The 18,292-nt window shown below is 43.9% G+C and overlaps 1 protein-coding gene and 1 long non-coding RNA gene across 7 annotated transcripts in view; one reads left to right on the top strand and one right to left on the bottom strand.

Moving 5' to 3' along the window:
* LOC143110485 (uncharacterized) overlaps positions 1-8,976 on the bottom strand; it is a 10,545-nt gene extending 1,569 nt beyond the window's left edge. For 2 of the 3 annotated variants that reach the window (XR_012984168.1, XR_012984167.1), the window contains exons 1-2: positions 8,899-8,976; positions 3,272-3,322 (exon numbers count right to left, since the gene is read on the bottom strand). This is a non-coding gene — a long non-coding RNA (uncharacterized LOC143110485). Of the gene's footprint in view, positions 1-1,752; positions 2,828-3,271; positions 3,323-8,898 lie in introns of those variants that run through there. The other variant, XR_012984169.1, reaches the window with a different exon arrangement.
* On the top strand, positions 8,272-18,292 carry LOC143110482 (uncharacterized). Of its 4 annotated transcripts, none has more exons than XM_076273392.1 (6): positions 8,272-8,320; positions 9,290-11,743; positions 12,074-12,168; positions 13,815-13,982; positions 15,987-16,144; positions 17,268-18,289. In XM_076273392.1, the coding sequence occupies exons 2-6, from the start codon at positions 9,303-9,305 to the stop codon at positions 17,703-17,705; spliced, it is 3,300 nt and encodes a 1,099-aa protein (XP_076129507.1). In that variant the 5' UTR covers positions 8,272-8,320; positions 9,290-9,302; the 3' UTR covers positions 17,706-18,289. The 4 variants fall into 4 exon arrangements, with proteins under 4 accessions (XP_076129507.1, XP_076129506.1, XP_076129505.1 ...); XM_076273391.1 differs by lacking the exon at positions 8,272-8,320 and adding an exon at positions 8,338-8,645; XM_076273390.1 differs by lacking the exon at positions 8,272-8,320 and adding an exon at positions 8,338-8,752.

The raw sequence follows: 18,292 nt of genomic DNA, 5'->3' as shown, positions 1-18,292 counted from the left end.
CTATATGCTATCAGAGACCTGGGGCCTGTACTACGAAGCGGGGTTACTGGCTTATCTGGGTAACTTCGAGAGTAACTTGATCACGTGTGGCGTAACTTCCCGATTAACCCGTACGAAAGGTGGATAGGTTTTAACCGAGGTATGCTGCCATGGCAATTTACGCTGCATCTCAAACCTGCTCCGACCAGGTTATGTTCTTGGTTAACCCGAGGTTTCTGTTAACCACACCCTTTATAAGTACCACCCCTCCACTAACAATTTCTCCCGAGACATGTCGGTGTACCTGGATGATCCATACGACATTGGAGCGCAAATCGTGAGGGACTCTCTTTGCAGGGCGAGGGGTTTTAGAGACCGCCAGAAAATATATATAGCCTACCCGGACGATATTCTCTGAAGATATAGATTGTCATCCGAGGGAATTCGTTATCTTTGTCAGATGATGCCCGTACGTGGACATTCATGTATTCCATTGGTGATGCTGAACATCTGAGCAAGAATAGCCTAGGCTACTGTATGTCCGAAAATAAATCGGACATAGGCCTACAGTATGCTGAACATCTGAGCAAGAATAAATCGGACATATAGTAGGCCTAATAAATTAAAATCACCATTTTTACAAACGTATTGAATTGAATGTCATATTACTGTACCCTGCACATAAAGGCTACACATTTCCACAGCACCAGAATCCGACCGAATGCCTCCCTCAACCCCCTCCATAATCGGCCTTCCACTATTATTTGCGATGGCCAACTCCTCTGCTACTGTAAAACACTCTGGTGCCTTACAGTAGTGTTCAAAGACACCTTTTTCTTGTTAATTGTAAAACAGAGGCCAAGTGAAGGCTATAAGCATAGGCCTAGGCTACATGTTTTCATAATTAAGAAATATTAATGCAAGCTATGACTATATAAACCACTATTCTGAATAATGTGTTTGTTTGTGTTTCATTTTCACCTGCTGCCATGTGCATTTGGCAATGGTGTTGCATCTGAAATGTTCACAGGATTAGGCATACACTAAATCAGTCAATGGGGCTACTTAAACATTCAATTATCCTTATTACTGTAATCTATATGCCCACTTCTAAATTGTGTTGCATCTGTTGGCATTTCTATGAACTCAAAATAAATAAGCAATTTAATTATTTAAACTCATTAAATACATTCCGCAAGTTATTAATCCTCCGTATTTGAAGAACATGTGGACATAAAACTTTACTTTTAGGCATTTAGGCTACCCGATCTGCAATACGTTGCCAACAGCCTTGCCTTGCTTTGTTCACTGCCGACGTATTTGAATTTTGTCGTAGAGTGGGTTTTAATTCCTCATAACGTGTCATAATAATTGTGCATTCCTCATCTGTAAAATAAGGTGAACGTGTCATCACTGAAAGTGGTGATTTGCGCTGCAACCCGCCCCTTTTATGTGAACGCGCACATAGTCCAATGAGGTTAACCCCGGCTCAACAAATCAACTTCATAATCAACGTCGTAGTAGCCTACCGATTAACACCACTAAAGATAACCAGGTTTTGTCAACCCCGGTTTAACAAAGTAACCCAGGGTTACATCTGGGTAGGTTAAGCTCCCTTCGTAGTACAGGCCCCTGGGGGGTATTCCAAGTACGTGGTTTAAAGGCAAACCTGGGTAAGTTAACTCAGAGTAAGTGGTAAACCACCTACAACAAGAGCCCTATGGCCTTGTTTTGTAAGGACAATGAAACCATACAGCATATCTATTAGGAGGTTTACCCCTTACTCTGAGTTAACTTACCCAGGTTTGCCTCCAAACCACATACTTGGAATACCCCCCTGAAGTGTGCATATATAACAACAATACACTAATACACAAGAGCACACTGACACAGGAAGCACATACACATAAACGTCTCAGTCTTTAGCCATGGGGACTTCTGTCAGATTCAAGAAAAAGTATGTTGTTTTTTTTTATTTTTGCATAACCCTTATAGATGTAGAAACATTTTTAGAAGGTGAAACAAATCATGTCATGTAATGTAATACTGAGATCCGTACAAAAGATGATATTAGCATCAATAAGCAAAATATTTAAAAATGACGTCTTTTTTGCTCTGTTTTATGACCACTGAACCAAGTCTGAGGGATTCACTCTTTCTTTGGTGCTTTAGTGAGTGGTATGAATGACCATGTTGGTTGCTGAGTGTGATGTGTAGACGTGTGTGCAGAAATCTCGCTTGGCTTCCGAAATAAGAAATTACAGGTTTGTCATTGTTTGTCCCTTTTTCATTCCTTTCTTATTAAATTATTTCAGATTTTCTTTTTCACAGACTATGGAAAATTTAGATGAGATGACATGGCTAAGGTGCAATATGTAGTTTTTTGTTGTCAATTTCAAAAAACGATTCTAGACCTAAAATGTATCCAAATAAAAACCTTGGTGGGTAAGTGACTTAATCTGAGCTAGTTCACCCAAATTGGCCACTAAACCATGCAAGCATCAAGCCACATGAGAAAGCATGACGATATTGGCAACAAATTTTTAGTGTTTGCTTAAAACTATATACAGAGCCAGATTTATATTTTAACAACTAAAACAATGCACATTACACCTTTAAAACAAAACAAAAACAAACTATGGGGGTAAATGATATGAGAGTTAAGTGTATAAACCCTGTCGTCATGCTCTGGAGAGAAATACTGTACAGAAAAGTAAAGTCATGCAGCGCTCATCATCCCTGAACGATCCATCAGTGGCCGGTAAGGAGCCACAGAGCCCACTCCAGTCATGACCCAACCCCGAATCAGATCTGGACCAAGTCCATATTGAAATGCACTGACTGGGACCTGAAAGGGAGAGGAATATAGAGATGGTGCTTGGAAGTAACTGAGAGAATGGAAGTAAATGGCATTAGGAATTAGGAATTATAATCTCTGTGGATGTTTAGCGTGGCTTTGACTACCGGCCCAGCTTTGCAGTCAAACTCTTTCACCTGCACACACACACAAAAGCAGACTCAAGTCTACAACAGATTTGCAGGTAACTCTCACACACTACTGCCACCATGACACACACACACACATACACAGACACGCACACACACACACACACGCACACACACAGGTAGAATCTGCATTAAATAAATGCAAAACAGTCTAAGAGCATACAGACACATCGACACATCGTATAATTGTGTATTACAAATTTCCACTGAAGCTAATGATGCATGGCGTTTGACTGGGCATTTAGGCTATTATAGCTAAAGATATTTGAGAGACAAAGAGACTCACGGCTTCTGTGAAGGCTTCACTGTTCTGCTCCTCATGAGCGTCCAAAAGTTTCTATGGGAGACATTAGATTACAGTTAGCAACAGACCTTCACACCATTCAGACAAGGAAGTCTTCAAGATCTTCATTCAGACAAACACTATACACATCAAGAAAATAGCACTGATCACTTCACATGCGCACTTACAAGTCCGGTGGACAGCCCATAGAGCCCCATTGTGGACCCGGAAATGTTGAGTTCACCAAAGCTTTATGATGGAAATATATAGTATGGGTTCCCAGCATGCAGAAAATGCCGGATGCTAATTTGCATATGTTGGGCAATTTGTGTAATTGAGCGAATTAGCATAAATTAGCATAATAGCCCATATTGATCATATTATAAGAGCTGCTTGGCCAAAATGGACAATGTTAGTATGTTTTTAGGGGTTACTGGAGAATCTGAGTCCATATGTGACATTTTCAAGATTCAAAATCACTATTTAAACTTGGTTTGGTCACATTTTACTCTCATTAAGCTGATTTTGCTGAGTTTTTTGGTACAATTTAGACAGATTTTTGGAGGATAGGGCTGTAACGATACACCAACCTAACAATTCGATTCGTATCACGATTTTTGACCCATGGTTTGATACAAACCTCGATTTTTCTTTTTTTGGAGGGGGGGGGGGGGGGGGGGGGGGCTAGACATAGCCTACCTTAGAATACCAGAGGATTACAATGTAATATATATCTGTATTATTTTATATCCTGATATAAAAAGAGAGAATACTGAATGTCTGATATTTATGACAGCACACTTTATGCAGATTAGCCTATAGCTTAGGCCTACTATTTCTATTAACACTCTACCACATTCAGCTGTCTGGTTGAAGCCTGGAAATATTGTAAACAAAGTAGCATAGTTGGCTAGCTTATATCCTAGTCTACTGATTGGACTGTTCAGTTTCCTTTTTTTCCTTTTAAGGCAGTGGTCACCAACCTTTTTGAGCCCAAGATCCCTAACCTCGCCCTGAACAAAGGCAAGATCTACCTAGCGTCAAAATATTTTTTTTTCTATTTAAGGTCTTTTATTTAGGCAAATGTATCAGGTCAAAAGTATCACATCTTCCACCCCCTTATACAGGCATTGTATTGTTTTTTATTTTCTGTCAGTTAGCAGTTGATATAGAAGCACCTAACATGTTTTGACTTCAGCGGTGACAAGTCCTGTTGCGAGAGAGACAGAGAGAGAGAGAGAGAGAGCGCACCTGCAAAGTGGTGCTGTGCGCGTGTGTGTCTGCATGGGGTTACGTTCGGTTCAAGTCAGAAGTTGGTACGTTCGGTTCAAGTCAGAAGTTGGTTCGTTCGGTCCCGCATTCACGCTGCTCCATTATTAGATTAATGTTATCAGACAGCACTGTAAATGTATGCAGGAATTTCTCGCATTATGATGGCTAGGTCTTGAATAAATCATGCGCTATCCTATCCCACGCTGAAATGTAGGCTACGCCCTGTAAACGTTGGCGAACATGTGGGAATTTGGTGACCGTTTTTAATTCTCCTGTTATTCTCGGGATCTACTGGGCAAGTCCTAAAGATCTACTGGTCGATCGCGATCGACGGGTTGGCGACCACTGGTTTAAGGTAATACTGTTCTCCTTGGGACAAGCCTTTTGGGAAACATTGGTATTGAGATGATCATTTAGTTCTCCCAGAATCCCCAGCGCGAAACATCGTGGGAATCTCAAGCACAGTCCAGCACACTGGCGTTGCACAGCTCCCCCAGCAAGCCATTGCCATCCTCGGCGCGGGCGTTCCCACATTCAGTCCAGCAATTAGTCTCTGGCACTGCCACACAGCAGGTGGGGTGCACACACCGCAAGAGCCCTACTCACCCTGGGGAACCACAACCACCAGCGGCCCAATGCGGGGCGTGCTAGCAGTCACCTGGTCTGTTGCCTCTCGTCCCCAGCTCCCTTCAGAGAACGCCCTCAGGTCGCACTTTCGCAGTGTGCACCACCGCAAGCCAGTCGGGGCAGCAGACTCCAGTTCCATCGCAGCCGGACCACGCTGCGCAATCAGGCTACAGCTACCGACGTTGGCGTCCCTCCTCTGCTGCCTTGTCGCAGAGCTGTCCTCCGCTGTTCCGGCCGCTCCACACCGCCACGATCGCGCCAAGGCTTAGACCTTCTCTCTGGCTCGTGCCATCAGATTTCACACAACAAACTTTTTTCCCCCCTTATTTTTCTAAAGAGCACCGGCGAACAGGCCGACTCGAACAGGCTCCGCCAACCGTCCATCCTCAAGGCACCACCTCCTTGCCGCTCCACCTCTGCTCTGCTCCGCAGCCAGGGCCACCGCCAACTCCAGCCTAAAGCTGTCCGGTGGGGGCAGGGGCTCAAGGTCTGAAGGCCTCTGTATTAAGGGCCCCCCATTAATTGTCGCATATGTGTCAGGGGGGTTTGGGGGTCCTTCCTCAGAAATGTTTTAATTTGTTTGATGTGATTTCCTGTATTCTGGTGCATTTTGGGGATGGCTAATACTAAATTCAATCGGATTCATAGCCTACATCCTGATGTGTTGATATTGAGGCAATGATTTCATGCAAAGGCTTGGGCTTCAGGGTCCCCTGACCCCTTGGGCCCCTGGGCCTGGCCCGGTAGGCCCGTGCAGTAATTCATCCCTGGCGGTGAGGTCTTGCTCCTCCATGGAAAACGTGCCCATCTACAGGTGCTGCTTTGGAAAGCAGCAGACCGTCCTGATCCACCGGCTGTGGATATATCCGTGTTTGGAGGGAGTTAGAAGACAGGTATGAAGAAAGGAGAGGAACTTGCCCACCCTTGATTCTGTCCTGTCCTGTTACTCCTCCTGATTTGTTAGATGTTATCAGCTGTAACTGCAAAGCTGGGTTAAAACTGTGTATACATGTATCTGGAAAGTGCAGCTGTGCAGCTGCAGGCCTGGCCTGTACTAATTATTGTTTCTGCAAAGGCAGTGATGTTACATGTGGCAATATATATACACAGCAAAAACAGCAGAAGGACAGGGATGAAGAGTCTGGAGAAGATGGCGACAGGACAACGGATGAGGACAGTGAGGAGTAGTAGAGGCTAGTTCTTCTCTTTGTTACTCAATTGTGAGTCACAGCAGAGGGCCAGTGAATAGCTATTTCCAAAATCATTGTGGAATTCAGAAATAACTTGAGAATCCAAATTATTCCTAAACACTGAACATTTTTATCCTCCAAATATCCGTCTAAATCGCCCCCAAAAACTCAGCAAAATCAGCTTAATGAGAGTAAAAATGTGACCAAACCAAGTTTAAATAGTGATTTTGAATCTTGAAAATGTCGGATATGGACTCAGCATCTCCAGTAACCCCTAAAAACATACTAACATGGTCCATTTTGGCCAAGCAGCTCTTATAATATGATCAATATAGGTGATTATGCTAATTTATGCTAATTAGCTCAATTACACAAATTGCCCAGCATATGCAAATTAGCATCCGGCAGTTTCTGCATGCTGGGAACCCATACTATATATTTCCATCATAAAACTTTGGTGTACTCAACATTTCCGGGTTCACCTTTCTGTCCACTGGACTAATAACATTCTCTCTCTCACACGCACACACAATAAGCCCTCAACAATTGGTACTGACCTTGAGAAGTTTGCGTCTGAGAAAGCGGGAAACAAAGGGGCTCAAAGTAGCTCTATACTTCATTGGTATAATAAGGGATCAGATTCCAACAGTAATTCCGAGAAAAAATGCATGGATTGCAGTTGCTGCTACTGGAAGCAACTGGAATCCATGCATTTCCACTGAATTACTTTTGGAATCTGATCCCTTATCATAGGCTACCTGTACATTCGTACTTGTCGCTCGACTTATCGTGACTAAATTCAAGATGGCGAACGGTAAACTTCCTTAAGGTACTGTCTGTAAAAATCGTCTTGTAAATGAACTACCAGTGCTCAAAATTCTCAATGTCTTGTTTTAAATGTCAAGGCCCTCGGAAGTCTATACCAATGAAGTATGTAGCTACTTTGAGCCTCGTAAATGGTGTAAAACAGTGATTTATTTGCATGGCTAGGCCGATGCCCGAGGCACCCCCATCGAAAAACTGGTAGCATCGGCTAACTAGCGCCAGATTTCTGAGTGCAGGGGACAAGCCAAGAAGAGCTATGAGACATACGTTCACACTCGGTATCATGTTTTAACACACTTTAGGTCAATATCACACCGGAATTCTCCTTTAAGCAATACAAAAAATAGCCTAATAGCCAATCAGAGCTTTGACACTGAAGTAAATGATAACGGGCCCTTCAGAGTGACAGCTTAGATTTTAATGACTGTAACATTTTTAGTCCAGGCAAAGTCATGTCTCACCCAAAACTAATTGCAACAGAATTTAATTTCACATTTTTATATTTCAATTGGTGGTCTAAACACCATAGTAAAAGTCCATGAAAATCCAGTTGGTGGAAATATGTTAAAATGAGGGTTGTTTTATGCACTTTCCCTCAGCAAATACCAACAAAACTGTAATTAGAATGTTGTAGAATAAGCATTCTAGAGAATATCTGACCCCATCCAGAGCCACAAAGGTAGAGTTGTAGGTATACCTTTGCTCTGACCCCATCTAACTTAACATGGCATTTTAGAATATTGGATTGTTGAGGAACATTCTTTTATTTTCAAAGAGTTAGTGAATTATTACTCGCCATTTGCAAAAAAACAAAGAGATATGTAGGCCTAAGATACTTTTAAATGACAAGCCAAACGTCTCTTTTTTATCACTTAAAAAAAAAACCCATTACTGCACTTGGCTATGGGCCTGAATTAAAGAATCATCTGTGCACAAACAAATGTAAGTCATTATTTGTCAAATGTGATAGGCCTACCGTGAACCCCGTTAACAACGCAACCGGCACAGTCTCAAATCTAATATGGATGCAAACTAGGAAGAGAAAGGAACGCTGGGTGCAATTTTTACAGGAAATACTTTCGTCGCGGACTCGCGGTCTCCTGCATTTGTAAAGGGCTGCCATTTTACGGAGCTTACGGTAAGAATATGACCTAACAGTGTTCTGCAAAGTTGATGCATCGTCTCACCTAGCCTGCTCGTTGTTTTACTTGAGATCAATCAAATAATTGGTGAAATGAAAGAGTTATAGCATTTGTGTTAACCATCAAGCTAATGTTAACCTTTGTCGTCTAGCTTACATGAGCTAGCTGGGTCGCTTTCGCAAATCCAAAACAATTACCAACAGAGCAAATATTGTACAGAGGCTAGTACTGAAACTAGACATGCTGAATGTTGCATAGACGTGGATAATCCTGCTAATTTGACAGTTACCCTCGATATGAACCTGATACGATTCATTCAGCGTAAGTACATTGCTAAGTCAGATAACGACTAAGCATTCTGATATCATGGACTTGCAATGAACACTGTCGGTGATGATCCCACTTTCAAAATAGCTCAAGGCAACTCGGTACGTTACCATTACAAAGGTTTCCTCTAAACTCAACACAACATTCTACACTATAGTCCATTCTCTGTGTTTTAAAGGACGATTAAACCCAATGGGATTAGTTTAGTTGACGTAGCTAAGTTAATAAGCATATATAAGCATAATACCTTAACAGTACGGTAGGACAAGCTTCACCAATTCACATGCCTTCAGCGTACATTAATCAGTTGGCATGCAGATTTGCGTTCCAGCACAAGAAGTTGTGAAGACTCACCCCCAAACTAAAGGAAACAAAAATCACACAAGGAATTTGGTTCCAACCGTTGGTGTCACTCTAACATAACATAACATTACAATAGACACACAAACAATATAACCGGCAATACAATTCTATTAGCCTATATTATATTCAGGCACAATTTCAAGCACTTTACAGATTATAGTAGGCAGTAGAGGTACTTTACTAGTGTAACCCAATATTTACAATGTGAGTAATACAATGAGTGTCACAACGCAATTGACAAAGTTGTCATGTCCTGTTTTGTTGTTCACCAACAGGAGCGGCAGAACCATGAGCCATGAGAAGGTACAGATCATATCTCTGTCCCACCACCAGACTCTCCTGGAGGAGATGCATCAGCTGAGAAACTCGGGCCACCTGTGTGACATAACTGTACAGGTGGACCACAAGGGTGATATGAGGGAGTTTGAGGCCCACCAAGTGGTGCTAGCCGCATCAAGTGGCTACTTTAAAAGCATCCTCGGGGCAGAGGATTCTGTCCAAAAAGCGCTGTTGTGTGACGTGCCCGCCGCCATTTTCGATGCTTTCCTGCAGTACGTGTACACAGGTCAAATCGAGGTGGAGAACACAATGATACACAACATTTTTAAAATGGCGGAGTTATTAGAGTGTGTTGACCTCGTTGATGCGTGCAAGTCAGTGAGTGGCCTTACAGTGGCTAATGATACAGAGAGACTGCACCCAGATGACTTGACTGAACCAAAATCTCCTTATGAGACGACTTCTCCAATGGCTCAAGGTAGAAAGTCAACCCAAAGCAAACGAGCAACGAGCAAATCGAGCAAAGATCCCCCGGTCTCCACAGGGCTGGAGAAGACGCCACAGAAGAGGAGAAAGAACAATGAGGACGTTGGGAAAAAGAGTAAGGATGCAGGGGAGAGGAGTAAGGAGAGTAAGGATGCAGGGAAGAAGAGTAAGGACGCAGGGAAGAAGAGTAAGGACGCAGGGAAGAAGAGTAAGGAGGCAGGGAAGGACGCAGGGAAGAAGAGTAAGGATGCAGGGGAGAAGAGTAAGGATGCAGGGATTGACACAGGGAAGAAGAGTAAGGACGCAGGGGAGAAGAGTAAGGACGCAGGGGAGAAGAGTAAGGACGCAGGGGAGAAGAGTAAGGACGCAGGGGAGAAGAGTAAGGATGCAGGGAAGGACGCAGGGAAGAAGAGTAAGGAGGCAGGGAAGGACGCAGGGAAGAAGAGTAAGGATGCAGGGGAGAAGAGTAAGGACGCAGGGAAGAAGAGTAAGGAGAGTAAGGATGCAGGGAAGAAGAGTAAGGACGCAGGGAAGAAGAGTAAGGACGCAGGGAAGAAGAGTAAGGAGGCAGGGAAGGACGCAGGGAAGAAGAGTAAGGATGCAGGGGAGAAGAGTAAGGATGCAGGGATTGACACAGGGAAGAAGAGTAAGGACGCAGGGGAGAAGAGTAAGGACGCAGGGGAGAAGAGTAAGGACGCAGGGGAGAAGAGTAAGGACGCAGGGGAGAAGAGTAAGGACGCAGGGGAGAAGAGTAAGGATGCAGGGAAGGACGCAGGGAAGAAGAGTAAGGAGGCAGGGAAGGACGCAGGGAAGAAGAGTAAGGATGCAGGGGAGAAGAGTAAGGACGCAGGGATTGACACAGGGAAGAAGAGTAAGGAGGCAGGGAAGGACGCAGGGGAGAAGAGTAAGGACGTAGGGGAGAATGGCAAGGAGGCACAAGGCAGGAGACTGAGCAACAGGCTCACCAGCCGCAATAAGTCTCCAAGTAGTCCTAAAGCCAAGCGTCCCAGGAGAGGGAAACCCAAAGCCAACGAGGGGTCAAGCGACACTGCCCAGGTTGGGTCCGAGAACACAGAATTAACAGCAGCCATACTGGACACTGCCCAGGTTGGGTCCGAGAGCACAGAATTAACAGCAGCCCTACTGGACACTGCCCAGGTTGGGAATGAGAGTACAGAATTAACAGCAGCCCTACTGGGCATTGAACAGGTTGGGAATGAGAGTACAGAATTAACAGCAGCCCTACTGGGCATTGAACAGAACGACACTGCCCAGGTTGGGCCCGAGAGCACAGAATTAACAGCAGCCCTATTGGCCATTTTAGGGAACGACGACACTGCCCAGGTTGGGAATGAGAGCACAGAATTAACAGCAGCCCTACTGGACATTGAACAGAGTGAAAAAGGTAGGTTGGTCAGACAGTCTTCGACCAGCGACAACGACAGCGACTCCTCCTCCTCGTCATTGTCCTCATGGTCCTTCTCTCCTCCAAATGCTTCCCCCCGAGACAACTCTCAGAAGGACAAGGCGGGTGTCTTGCGGGAAAAATATATCTGCGAGACGTGCAATCGGTCCTTCCTGTACGAGAAGAGCTACCTGAATCACCTGTCGAAGATCCACGGCGAGCAGACCGAGGTGACGTACCGCTGCGGCACGTGCCAGCACGTCTTCGCCAACCGCACCAATCTCAAGATCCACGAGCAGCACGTGCACAGCGAGGAGCGTCGCTACCTGTGCGACGCCTGTGGCAAGGGGTTCAAGCGCAGGAAGGATGTGCGGCGGCACCAGAAGCAGGTGCACGAGGGCGGCAGCCAGCGCCACATGTGTCCCACGTGCGGCAAGGCGCTGAGCTCGCGCACGGCCCTCAAGCTGCACGAGCGCACGCACACCGGCTACAAGCCCTTCGAGTGCGGCGAGTGCAACGCCAAGTTCTCACAGAGCTCCGCCCTCAAGACGCACAAGAGGTGTGTGCCCACGCACACACACACACACACACACACGCACACACACACACAAGCTGTGGACTGCACACAACAATTGGAGACAGAGTCTGCACAGTCTGGAATCATAGCTTGTATAGTAAACAGAAAAATTGGCCAGGACCAACTTGGTTTGACCAGATTTGGTTAAATCTTAACCATTTTTTTCCTCCAGTGGCTTCCCGATTGACCGTGTATGGGCTGTCCATTGTTTCACGGTCATTGGTATTGACTGTGCTTCACACAGCTAGAGGTTATTTATTCACGTTGGTGTTCGTTTTTCTCTCATGCTGTGTCTGTGATGTGCCTGGACAGGATCCACACTGGAGAGAAGCCCTATGCCTGCGACGAGTGTGATGCCAGATTCACCCAGAACCACATGCTGCTTTACCACAAGCGCTGCCACACAGGTACACACAACATACACTGGCTTGCCAAAAGCACTGCCACACAGGTACACACAACATACACTGGCTTGCCACAAGCGCTGCCACACAGGTACACACAACATACACTGGCTTGCCACAAGCACTGCCACACAGGTACACACAACATACACTGGCTTGCCACAAGCACTGCCACACAGGTACACACAACATACACTGGCTTGCCACAAGTCGTGTAACGCAGTCATTACAGGTAGACATATAACACATGCGAGCTTCCCATATGCGGTATTATATGGGTGCAGTGCACATGTAATGCTTACTGGCATACCACAAGTTCTTCTACATAATGCATACTGTCTTGCCATAAGCGCTGCCACACAGTTATGCACATGGTGACACACGCTGGCTTCACCACAGTTGAAGTGCATCCAGACAAGGGGCGGTGTGCCATTTGTAAATCATGAGACTTGTCTTAAAACAATGCAAATAAATTAAAAATACTTCCGCTTTTAGAGTTGAACTTTTTTCAATTCAAGACATTCAGGGCACCTCTGTCAAACGTGAGACACAGCAGGTGCACAAAACTCATCGCCATATGGTTCATACACTTTCCTGTTGATATTGAGTGACCGTTTTTTATATAGACATCAGTGGTCAACTTTACATGATGATCAAATCAGAACACTCATCAGAACTGTGTATCATGCGATAAAAGTTGTATCATCACCTCCACACAGTAACACATGCTGGCTTACCACAATAGATTAGATCAGATTCAACTTTGTCATTGTGCAGAGTACAAGTACAAAGACAACGAAATGCAGTTTGCGTCTAACCAGAAGTGCAAATAGCAGAGAAGTGCAATGTGATATACAAAGTATAGACAGGTGGTGCATAGACAGGACAGGATATATAGTGCAGTGTAGACAGTAGTATACAGTAGGTTTACAGTAATATAACTTAAATATAGTGCAGTGTTTTAGCAATATATGGCTATGTAGTATGAGAGGCCAATCCCACACTGGGATTCGGTTGTTAAGTCCGACGTCGCAGGCCCAACAGCTTTTGGTCAAAAACTGTTTACTAGCGCAGCCAGACGTTTTTTGCAACTTGTAAACCTTGTCACCATCACCTCTGTTTTATTGAGGGTAAAAAAGAATCGGTTAACTTTAACAGAGCAATTACTGTAGCTGTGCAGCCAGATGATACAATCAAGGGTTACATGCAGGCTTCAGCGGATTATATAGGATTTTATTAGGTTCAGGCAACAAGTGAGTTGTAGGATGACAATTTCCTTAAAGGCTGCACTGAATAGCCGAAAATAAATAATTTATTTTACTGTCTATGGAGAAAACCGAGCCTTTCTGAAAGAAAAAATGTATTAGCCTATTATTGCATCATCACTTAATAACCGAATGTGGAGAGCACATACTGGCTAATGCTAAATGTTATTACTTGGGTATATCCACACACACACACACACACACACACACACACACACACACACACACACACACACATACACACACATTCATTACCATAAGCACTATTAATATGCAGTTACAGTAAGCACATGCATAGTGGAGTCTGATCTGGCCAGTGACAGGATAGTGTGTTGGTTGAAACCATTTGGGCTTTGACAGGGTGTTGTGCGTTTGTGTGTACAGGTGAGAGGCCCTTTATGTGTGAGATCTGTGGGAAGAGCTTTGCCTCTAAGGAGTACCTGAAGCACCACGCCAGGCTTCACACAGGCTACAAACCGCACAAGTGCGAGATCTGTGATAGATCCTTCGCCCAGATGAACTCCTTACACCAGCACATGAAAACACACACAGGTAATGCACAATACGCGCACACACACACACACACACACACACATACCATGATGGTCTTTGCCCAGAGGAGCTCCCTATGGCGGTACACACATTGCACATAAACATCACTCATGGATGTTTATGTATTGTTACTCACACACATACACACACACACACACACACACACACACACACACACACACACACACACACACACACACACACAATCATTGGGTAAGATGTTCACAACACTCAACACATGTTGTGTGATTATATAAACTGACCTTCTGTGGTCACCTATTGTGTATGTATTTGTTGACCTTCTGGCTTCATATTAAAAGTGACACACATACAGCGGAGAAAATAAGTATTGAACACGTCAAAATTTTTTTCAGTAAGTATACTTCCAGAGAGGCTATTCGCATGAAATTTTCTACAGACATTAGTATTAACTTAGATAATCCACCCATATTAAAAAATCCAAACATTAAAGTCCCTAAGTAGAGTTATGAGTAAAAAAGTGTAATGGCACAGGGAAAAAGTATTGAACACACTAAGAAAAAACAGTACACAAAGGCAAGGAATGGCAAGGAACGAGCTGGAATCTATATATAGTTAGAGAGTAATTATCTCTCCTATCTGTGCAAATTAATGTAAGCTGGGTTAGTACATTTTGATGAGCTATAAAAAGGTTTTTCGTTACCAAGTTGTCACACAAGAAACATGTCATGATGGGTAAAAGCAAAGAGCTCTTCCAAGACCTTTGCAACATTATTGTTGCAAAACATATCAATGGAACTGGTTACAGATGCATTTCAAAACTTCAGAATCATCCAGTAAGCAGTATTGGAGCCATTATCTGCAAGTTGAAGGAACATCACTGCATCATCAATCGGCCATGCACAGGATCTCCTCACAAGATTTCTGACCAGGAAGTCAGAAGGATAGTCAGAAGTGTAGCCTAAAAGCCAAGGACCACTCCAGAAAGACTGGGAGGCAGCAGGTTCAATTGTTACAGAGAAAATCATAGGTAATGCACTCCACCGCCATGGCCTCTATGCGTGCTCACCCCACATGACTATTACTGAAGAAAAACATGTTGAAGCTCATGGAAAGTTTGCTACACAACATTTGGACAAGCCTATGAAATACTAAGAGAATGTATTCTGGTCAGGTGAGAGCAAAATTTAACTCTTTGGATGTCATACTACACACCATATTTGGAGGAGAAATGGCACTGTGCATCACCCTAAAAATATCATACCAACAGTGAGGTTTGGAGGTGGAGGCATCACGGTGTGGGGCTGTTTTTCATCTCATGGTACTGGCAGACTTCATACAGATGATGAATGGAGACATTTTTTCTGGGAGAATCTTGCCATCCACCAGAACAATGAGGATGAGACATGGCTAGACCTTCCAGCAGGACAATGATCCAAAGCATTCAGCAAAGGAAACACTCAATTGGTTTCAGAGAAAGGAAATTCAAGCCCTGACTTAAATCCAATTGAACAGTTTTGGAAGTTACCTAAAGATCAGGATTTACAAGAGGGACCCCTGGAATCTTCAATATTAAAAGACTATCTGTTTAAAAGAATGGGCCAAAATCACACCTGAATACTGCGACTGATTAGTTTCGTCATAGAGGAAATGCCTTGAAGCTCTCATTTCAAATAAAGGGTTTTCCACAAAGTATTTAAGACATTTCAGTAGGCGTGTTCAATACTTTTTTCCTGTGGCATTCCACTTTTTTACTCATAACTCTACTTATGAACATTAATGTTTGGATTTTTTTATATGTGTGGATTACCTAAGTTAATACTAATGTCTGGTGAAAATTTCAGGCAAATAGCCTCACTAGAATGTATACTTACTCAAAAAAATGTTGACGTGTTCAATATTTATTTTCCCCGCTGTAGGTAAGATACTATAGAACCTTACTGCTTCAGTTAGCCCTCATGACTCATTGATATGTGTGTGTGTGTGTGTATCCGGTCCTGTGTGTGTGTGTGTTTCCGTTTTCAGGCGAGCGTCCACACCAATGCACGGTATGCGATAAGAATTTCACACAGCTAAGCGCGTACCAGAGGCACCAGCGCATCCACACGGGAGAGAAGCCGTACATGTGCACACTCTGCAACCGCACCTTCACCGACAAATCCACCATGCGTCGGCACGCCCTGGTGAGAGGCTCACGCACGCTTAGCCCACAAGGCAACTCCGTTATATCACAGTTGTGTCAAATGTAAACGAAAACTGAATGTGATCACCTGCAAATCGTGTAAACCCATATTTCATTGAACAATAGCACATAGACAATATATCAAATGTTGAACTGAGACTGACTGAGAATTATACTATTTCATGAAAAATATAAGCTCATTTTGAATTTGATACCAGCAACACATCTTCAATTTTTTTTCTGACAGCGGTTTTCCTGAAACCTGATTCTATCTAATGTCTGAAACCTGATTCTGATAACTTTTTATCTGAAACCTTTTTGTCTGACTGCTTTTCCTGAGACCTGACTCCTTTTCATCTGATGTCTGAGACATGACTGTATAATTCCGTAAACTTGACAGCGGTTTTCCTGAGACCTGATGCCTTTTCATCTGATGTCTGACACCTGAGTCTGACAGCTGAGGATGTCCTAAAATGTACACCGTACCTGGCGTCATTTTACGAACCAGAAGTTTTCCATTGACGTAGCACATTTTAAAAGTAGCCTAACCTAGCCCTATACACAATCTGTGTACACAGAACTTCCTCTCCCCTTACTTCCCCCGAAATTCATTAATTATATTCTATAGTGACACCCTATGACCGTCCCAGGTATTAACTAGGAGGCAGAAAAAGACACTCACTCGGTTGATGAAACTAGACATAGTCAGTCATCCGCTTCAAAGACACGCTACCGTAAGGCTAATAATAGCTGTGTCCTCACAGTATTGCACGTGACAATTTTCTTAAAAAGGTGATTTTCTCCTTTTCTGGCGTATCGATACAGGAGAACCATGCCAACTTTGGGTGCGGTTATCTTAGCGATACTTTTTGCAATACCCTCGATATACATATCGTTGGAAATCTTAGTTAATGGTCGTTCATGTGAGCACAATAACTTAATTTTGTCAATTTTATTAAAGCGACTCCTTTTTCCTTGCAGGGTCACAAATAAAGTTGAGCCAGTTAAAATGTAAAATGTAAGAACTATCATGTAGTCTGCAGAAATCTGTACAATGCATTAATCTGTACGATGTTAAATGTATGGTCGAGTTTAACACATGGCCTTTTGCCTGTCCTCCTCAGACTCACGACAAGGAGACACCGTGGAGGAACTTCCTGAAGGTGCTGAAGGACAATGTGGAAGACCCAAGCGTCAAGAAGCCCCGGGTGCCTGTCGTGAAGAGGATGAAGAGCGCCCCCAAAGAGGAGCCCCTCACCACGCCGGGCCGCCGCAAGACCAGGTCCCAGAACACCGTGATGGCGGAGACCGTGGCGCTGACCGCATCGGACCGTCCGGGGACAGTCACGGTCGCGTCACCGAACCTGGAGGCGGCGTTGTTGGCCGGGGAGATCCAGTGTGTGACGGTGGGGGAGACGGAGGAGGTGAGGGAGACGGAGGAGGCCGCGGGCGACGGCTCGGGCTCTAGCGTCCAATTGGACGTGACCGGGGACATCCAGGAGGGTGAGACCACGGGAAACATGGAGGCCATGGAGGTGACGACGTGCGTCATCTCTGAGTAGCCATGGAGACAGACAGACAGGAGACAGTTCTGCATCACTGCACCAAACCATCAAGGGAACTCTCCTCTCTCTGCTCTGACAATCCATGTTGAACTAACTCTCTTGAACTACTGCTTGTGTCGAATAACAGTTTCAATCAAATTACAAATTATTACAAATTATCAAATACACACAAAGTGACATGTTTCCAAGGAAACAGTATAATGAGATTTGCCTTGACCAGACAAGACCAAACTGTGTCTTCATGTTCTTTTCCCAAACTTCATGTTCTTTTCCCAGCCTTAACCATACATTTACCACAGTATACGATCCTTACAAAGTAACATCATATCAGTATCACACTATTATTTTTACATAATATATATATATGTTTGTCTTTGTAAATACATGTTTTGCTTTATAAAGGTTTGCACCTATGACCTGATGTACAGTTATATATATTCAATCTTTTTACCTTCATGGAAACTAAAATATGACAAATGATATGAAATTTGTATTTTTTTCTTCCATACACATTAGCAATCACAAAAGAAGCGCTTTATGATGCATAGACAGATGGTTCTCAACTAGTATGCCATGAGGCAAGG

Source organism: Alosa pseudoharengus, unplaced genomic scaffold (genome assembly GCF_046254945.1).
Source record: "Alosa pseudoharengus isolate Yale_2024_CS ecotype anadromous, Long Island Sound unplaced genomic scaffold, YU_APseudo_1.1 YU_APseudo_1.1_scf_7, whole genome shotgun sequence".
Taxonomy (NCBI): Eukaryota; Metazoa; Chordata; class Actinopteri; order Clupeiformes; family Clupeidae; genus Alosa; species Alosa pseudoharengus.
Note: the sequence above shows the minus strand (reverse complement) of the source record. Positions and strands in the feature narration are given on the sequence as shown.

Coding starts and splice junctions, on each gene's coding strand:
- LOC143110482 (XM_076273392.1), top strand. CDS start 9,303: ATGAGCCATGAGAAGGTACAGATCATATCTCTGTCCCACCACCAGACT. Junction 11,744..12,073: donor GCCCTCAAGACGCACAAGAG/GTGTGTGCCCAC, acceptor GTGCCTGGACAG/GATCCACACTGGAGAGAAGC. Junction 13,983..15,986: donor GCACATGAAAACACACACAG/GTAATGCACAAT, acceptor TTCCGTTTTCAG/GCGAGCGTCCACACCAATGC.